The sequence below is a fragment of the Manduca sexta genome, unplaced genomic scaffold (assembly GCF_014839805.1).
Source record: "Manduca sexta isolate Smith_Timp_Sample1 unplaced genomic scaffold, JHU_Msex_v1.0 HiC_scaffold_1279, whole genome shotgun sequence".
Lineage (NCBI taxonomy): Eukaryota > Metazoa > Arthropoda > Insecta > Lepidoptera > Sphingidae > Manduca > Manduca sexta.
In genome coordinates, this window is record NW_023592128.1 from 961 (window position 1) to 8,339 (window position 7,379).

At 36.7% G+C, this 7,379-nt stretch overlaps 1 protein-coding gene across 1 annotated transcript; it reads right to left on the reverse strand.

The window, feature by feature from the left end:
* Positions 1 to 2,880: 2,880 nt before the first annotated feature.
* Positions 2,881 to 7,055, reverse strand: LOC119191270 (trypsin, alkaline A-like; the record flags this gene model as incomplete). Its single annotated transcript, XM_037445176.1, has 3 exons — positions 2,881 to 3,067; positions 5,287 to 5,445; positions 6,753 to 7,055. Coding segments are annotated over 3 exons (612 nt in total), but the record flags the coding sequence as incomplete, so codon positions are not given.
* Between the last annotated feature and the right edge of the window lie 324 nt (positions 7,056 to 7,379).

Here is a 7,379-nt window from a genome sequence, read left to right on the forward strand (position 1 = left end):
GATAGACATTGCGGTGGTACCTACTCAGGCGGACTCTCACATCTGAGAGACCTACCACGAGTTAAAACCAGTATCAGTTCGAATACTTATCGAATGATTTATGTAAGAGTTTGATTTAAGCTATTTAATCTCTAGACAGTTATGACATTTAGGGATTATAACCTTATATACTACATAATAAGGTTATTTTTCCGTCACACGCGTAGCTGTTTGACAAGTCATGACGGGTTAATATAGTTATACCATCTGTGGTATGGCCGTAAGGTTTGTCTCTACCGTCATGGCACGAAAATTCCATTTCATCAGTTTATAAATCACGGATCTAAGACTTAAGTAAGCAGTCCCAGTAATCGTACAAATTGGAAAAAAATATTCTCCCTATCCACTTAACATGGCTTACCTAAGAATAATTACTAGAAATTGTACTCCAGGAAGGATTAAAAAGGAGGATCAAATCAAGTTTAATTTTAAATTTGTCAGGGATGACCCAAAACCTGGATCCGATACTGGTTTTCATCAAATTCCGCTTTCTGGTTACATACGTACTTTTATCCCGTTTATGGTGAGACTGCTTGCTTTATCGGTTAAGGAAAACATTGTGAGGAAACCCTCTTACCTGAGAAGTTCTCTATAAGAATTTGAGGGTATGTGAAGTTTACCAATTCGCACTAGGCCAGCGTGGTGGACTAAAGCATAATCCCTCTCAATAGTAGAGAAGGCCCGCAGCAGTGGAACAGTATATAATACAGGCCTGATATTATAATATTTATGCAAGACACCCTCTCCTTTCGACGTATTACTTCGAATATTGACAGTCTGTTTACTACGCCGTGGACAGAGTGTCACGATATGTCTAATTTATATCCCTGACCTTAATAGCATTATCAGACAGCATGGTTTGTCGCTTAACATGTGTAGAATTAGGACATCAAACCAGGTATGGACGATATTATGCATATCTGATATGTAGAGTTTGACTCGTAAGTAATTGTGGTTGTAGTATCATGGCAGGATGCTTTGTCTATTAATAATTAAAACAACAATAAAGGAACACGTAAATGATTGAAATTTTACGGTGAAGCAAAACAAACTTAACCAAAAAAAAAAAATTGAAATATTTTTTTTATAGGGAGGAGCGCGGATGACCACAAAACCTCAGCAGAACAGTGGTACGACAATGAAAACTACATCATCGCGGCAGACCATTTGAAATGATAACGTCTCTTTTCTGCCTTATTTTTACGTGGTATACTGGAGCGCTATGCGGGCCATTTCCAGAGCCGTAAAAAAACGTTTTTCAGTATTTCCGTTGTTATCTTATCTTTATGAGTGTCGAATTTATCGCTGGACCTGTTGAGATCTCTTTACGTACACTGTAATCAGACTGCCCACACCGTTTAACTTATCTTATACAAATAGTCATTCCTACACCGAAAACTGCAGATTATATATTCAGAGTATTTTTAATGGTTGTATTTGGCGAAAAAACTGCACGCACTACAGACTCATGTCGACGTAAAATTTTGTCTTATTTAGTATCTATTAAAAAAGAAGTGCAAGCCCTTGGGTTTTGAAAATACAGACATTCGACTCGGTCGTTTCATAGTCCACTCCCAACTAAGCGTTTGCAGCTTGTAAATTTATGTGAGTATTATTTGCTTTACCAATGAAGGAAAACTGCATACCTGAGAAGTTCTCCATAAGAATTTCGAAGGTATGTGAAGTCTACTCGGACTAAGCCAGCGCAGTGGACTAAGGCCTAGACCCTCTAAGTAGTAGATGTTTATGCCTAACAGTTGAATAGTATGAAATTCAAGGCTGATTACTTATTAATATATTAAAGACTATTCATTAAATAAAATCGGATTCCTACAGTATGGAAGCAGTAACGCCAAGTTGGTTAGAGTTTGAGTGGTCCAGAAGATTTGTAATTACTACAGACCGAATTATATGCAACTTAAAAACGAAATGTGGATTATAAATGCCTAAAATACGCAAGAATAACTTCATAATACAACATCAATGAATAAAAAATATATATAAGATTTTTATTTAAACTCAGTATATAATTTTGCAGTTATTTGGTCCTATTCTATTTCAGTTATTTTTAGTTATCCTAATGACAAAGAAATTGTAATAAAATATCGCCTAATATAGATTACGAAAATATGCACCATCCCATGATTTTAGGCGTTAAATACAAACACTCTTATATTTGAACTCTGCAAATTATTTTATTATTTATACAAAAGCTAGCGAAAATTGACAACATACACAAATATAATCCGGTCTTTAGTGATTACCTACTCACCTTCACTCACCAGGAGTCAAATTGGCTCTCTCCCAAAACACATCATTAAGTATAAGAAAAATGTTGGCAAATTTGAATACACAATGTGACATAAAATTTCATATCTATTCGAGTAAGTCGGTTGGCAATTAAAACCGACCATATCTGAATGAAAATACTGAATTGATTCCAAGGTACACAGATAAAAAAAATTAAGTACGCATCATAAAACCTGATAAGATTTTTCTTGTTCAAACTGCTCGTTAAAATAAAACTATAAACTTTTATGTTTTCAGTGGCAACTAATCAGATATCAGCTTACTTACCTTGTATTCTATAGTAAATGGCATAGTAAAATGTAAATAAGGAATTTTAATGAAACAATAATTTTTACCCCTAATCGTTGATGTCTCATCCTCTCTCAGTGGTCGTCCTGATCCGAGGTTCGTAACCTGTTGGTTGTCCTCAGCACGGTCACTTAATTTTCAAGGATTATGAACGCCTAAAGAATTCATCCGCAGGTCCGGTGTGTTTATATAAGCCGACTCTTGTCAAGCTAACTAACGTGTCATGTTAAAAAACTCAATTAAAAAAAAAAAAGAAAAAAACAATGTATTTATAAATAATTTACGCAGCAAGAGCAGTGGAAACTATCCATTGAGAGTAAGGAGCAACCCTAGTGTTGATGCCGGGGTATCGGGGCTGGCCGCAGCCCTCGGCCCACGAGAACACTCCAACCACTGCGCCGTTGTCGACGATAGGGCTGCCACCATCGCCCTGAAATGAGATAAAGATTGATCACCCATATCGGATGATTTACAATAATAACAAAAATAAGTCACATAACAGCATTGAAATTGGTTAAGAAATAAATCAGAAATCCTTGTCGCAATATTGTAATACATCATAATGGTGGTGACGTACCTATTGGGAATATCGCTCTTCGCGGGTAACGTAATGCCCTGTGACGCCACATAACTGTTTTGGGATTGTTTTCTATTCTTGACACATATAATAACCCTTTTACCGAATTTAAAAGGCTTAAAATTTATTAATATTTTATCTGACTTTATTTATTCTTTCTGCGTTAGATGTAGATTAAAACAAAAATAATCAACTACTCCATTCCTAATTCAAATTAATTGTTTATATTGATGGAATTTAAATAATGTATAACATTTCACAGGCTCAAATAAATTATTTCATTTCATTGTAGACATTTGAAATTATACAATAATACACTACTCATGCTACTTTTGCTGGTGATAGGATATATTTTACCACCACCGTACACAAGGTGTTAAAACCCGCCTTAGTGGTCCACGTGTGTCGCGTTCCGAGATCAGCCTGTGTATATCCGAATCTAACAGATCTGCATAATTGTGTGGACTGCCGAGGGATAATCTCTCGTCAGTCGACATTCTACCTGGACCTTACTTCACTTACCATCGGATGCAGTGGTATCACTTAGCCGTTTTGTACGTGCACGTAAAAAATAATACTTAGTCTTCGTTTTTTCTATAATACACATGTGATAATGTCAAGACCGTTTAAATTATTCTAATAGCCTCTTGTATTCTTTGTTATTACTCAAACGAGTCAGTAAAACATAGGTAACATTGTTTGTAACTTGATAAGAAACGTTCTTGTTTCATGAGAATAGAATGGTATTATTTTAAAAAGCGAAGCTGGTACGTAATATTTTGTATACATATAATTTAGTGTCCGACCGTAGTTTTCTTTTCAGTTTTAGGGCTATGGTATAAACTGCAGCCAAAACCAATCTACATTCGTAAGCCTTCATGGCGCGAATTGTTTGGTAAAAATTAAGAAATAATAATACTGCAGGAACTTAAAATAAAATATATCAAATTGGAGAAAAATATAATTGTAAAAGTACAAAGAATAATGGGTTTTAAAATTGGCATAATTAGCATGTAATTCTCATACCTATTTGTTCACTCCGTGCAATCCAAAATAAAATGAAGCACAAGGAATTAAGGATGATTATTATTTTTGCCACCAGGATACCACGTGCTTATGAAAAAGGATTCAAAGGGCCATCTACCTTGTTACCACCTTTACTTTAAATAGTACAGATACTCACATATCGAGGATAAAGTAAATGTATTGTGTGAATGGAACATTCCACTCCCGTTGGCAATTTATATGAGTTTTAAAATTATTTTACTATCAACATTCTATTCATTTACATGTTTTGTTTTACATAAAAATGACACTATTTAGTTGCATAAACAATTAGTTTCTTGTGTATTCTGAAATGATCCTTTATTCGAATGAGTATCAGGCAATACTGGAATATCTCCTCAATTCAATAAATACACCTACGTCACATAATCATGTGCGAATCAGAAATAAATGTACAGATAATTAAAAGAAAAATTTAAGAATTGTAACAAAATTAAGTTTCTGTTCCGGCCGAAACTAAATGGGAGCCCAAAATTCAGTTTTGTTTTCAGTTTCAGTTGAAAATCTAGTTTAGGACTGACCGAAATAATTATGGATGATAACTGTGATATCCAGAATTTTAACAAACATTTATTGATTTCTCTCAGAGATTTTCTCATTAACCCTTTACCTATGTTGTATAGAACTCCTGTGCATAATTTCAATTTTAGATTCAAGCGGTTTAAGGGTCACGCAGTTAACTTCTTATCAATAAACACTACACTACAGTGTAACTGACAGTTTGACGTGATCAAAACACTGAAGCCCTGATGGCGCCTGCGTGGCGTTTTACGCTTTACCTTTAGCAGTCGATAGTAAAGGAAATATTTTTTAAAGATGCTTTGCTCCCTTGTTCTTTTATTACTGCTAGCTACTGCATCCATAAAAAAATATGGAACTCAGACATAGGCGTTGCCTGGCGTACGCAGTCCGGAGTAGCATGATGCCTTGCCCAGGAAATTGACGCTGCTCCTATTACATCTTATCCCAGGGGGCTCCTGGAGAACAAGCTACACCCATGAACCCACCTGGCACTGTCCCCTAACTCCAACGTCCAGCCAACCAATGCAGACCATGTTGTCAGTAACGAGGAAGTTCACCTCCCTGTACCGCTCGGCGCAAGTTTGCGCGTTGACTATCCACATCTGAGACTGGCGGAGCTGCGCGGAAGGTGTAGAATCGGCCGCCTAAAATACAAGCAATAATATAAATTCGACGGTATCAATATATTTATGATCAAGCCACTGATAACTTTATTGATCTGTTGATAGTGTACGAACAAATTATGGCTAACAGAAGTTTGAATAGGCTCTGGTATTTAAATGTGGAAACTGCACCAATGATTAACGTTTGGTCGCTTCTTTCGCCGTGTTAAAGTTAGTTCCTAAAAATAGAGTCTATAGCGCTTGGAAATAGGTTATGTAGGAAGAAATTACAGTACCTGGCGAAAATGACAGAGGAACGGTCATCAGTGTTTATTGAATCATGTATATTATTAGACTAGCTTTTGCCCGCGGCTCCGCCCGCGTTATAAAGTTTTTCAGGCTAAAGTTTTCCGTTATAAAAGTAGTAGTTTCCCGATGCCTATGTTCTTCCCAGGGTCTCAAACTGTCTCCATACCAAATTTCATCTTAATACGTTGGGTAGTTTTTGAGTTTAACACGTTTAGGCAGACGGATGCAGCGGGGACTTTGTTTTATAATATATTTTTTAGAACTTTTTAAGAGGAACAATCCCGTCATACATCATTGTTGCATAACTTTAACCGTTTACGCAGCGCACGCAACGGACGCTCTCAAAACTAATAAATTGTCCCCGTTTTTGCAACATGTTTCATTACTGCTCCGCTCTTATTGGTCATAGCGTGATGATATATAACTAAAACCACTCCACAAACAAAGTGCTATCCAACGCAAAAATATTTTTTTAATTTGGACCGGTAGTTCCTGAGATTAGCTTTACTGCTCTGCTGCTAATGGGTATAGCGTGATGATATATATATAGCCTATAGTACTCCACGAACAAAGGGCTATCCAACGCAAAAGAATTTTTCAGTTTGGACCGGTATTTCCTGAGATTAGCCATTACTGCTCCGCTCCTATTCGGTATAGCGTGATGATATATAGCCTATAGCACTCCACGAACAAATGGCTATCCAATGCAAAAAGAATTTTTCAGTTTGGACCGGTATTTCCTGAGATTGGCCATTACTGCTCCGCTCCTATTGGGTATAGCGTGATGATATATAGCCTATAGCACTCCACGAACAAAGAGCTATCCAACGCAAAAAGAATTTTTCAGTTTGGACGGGTAGTTCCTGAGATTAGCGCGTTCAAACAAACAAACAAACAAACAAACAAACAAACTCTACAGCTTTATATAATAGTATAGATACTATAATGACGGACTACGGAACATTTTATTTCTAAGTGTCTATGGGTAGTGATCCATAGACACGATTATACGATATAGTATTTTTCGAATTATGACTTACTGAAATAGCTCCCCATCCTATAGCAAAGACAGCCTGGTTGTTGGCAAAGGTATGAGCACTACCAACTATCCTGGCGGGTTCTATCGTGCCAGCTTGGTAAATGATTCTCAGAGTAGTCCTTATCACGGCAATATCATTGTCCCGAGTGGTAGTAGAGAAGGCAGAGTGAGGAGTGACACGATTAATGAGGTAAGTCGTGCCTCCAGAGTTGCTAAAAGAGGAACCAACTCGCGCGCGCCACCATGCCACTTGATGTGCCCTGAAATTAATAAGAATAAAGTTATTTAGTGTCAAGGATGTAAGTGGTTATGGAAGGAGCAAGAGTTTGCCGAGTAAGGATCAGAAATTCGGCGGAGTCTGAATAAACTAGATGGAGATATGATTATAGAGGTAGCCGTTTCTATTTTCACTCTTTTACGCACGGATCACAAAATGACTGTAAGCGATATTGCATATTAGCCTTTATATATTACGTGCTAAGTCCACCTCATTATTTTAAATTGCACTTAACATCGCAACCAACCAATACCAGTATGTGAAGATGTCTCGTTGTATCCATTATTTTACCTCATGTTTTGTGCACGATGAATGTAAATCCGATGAGAAATAGTAAAACTTATTGAATAC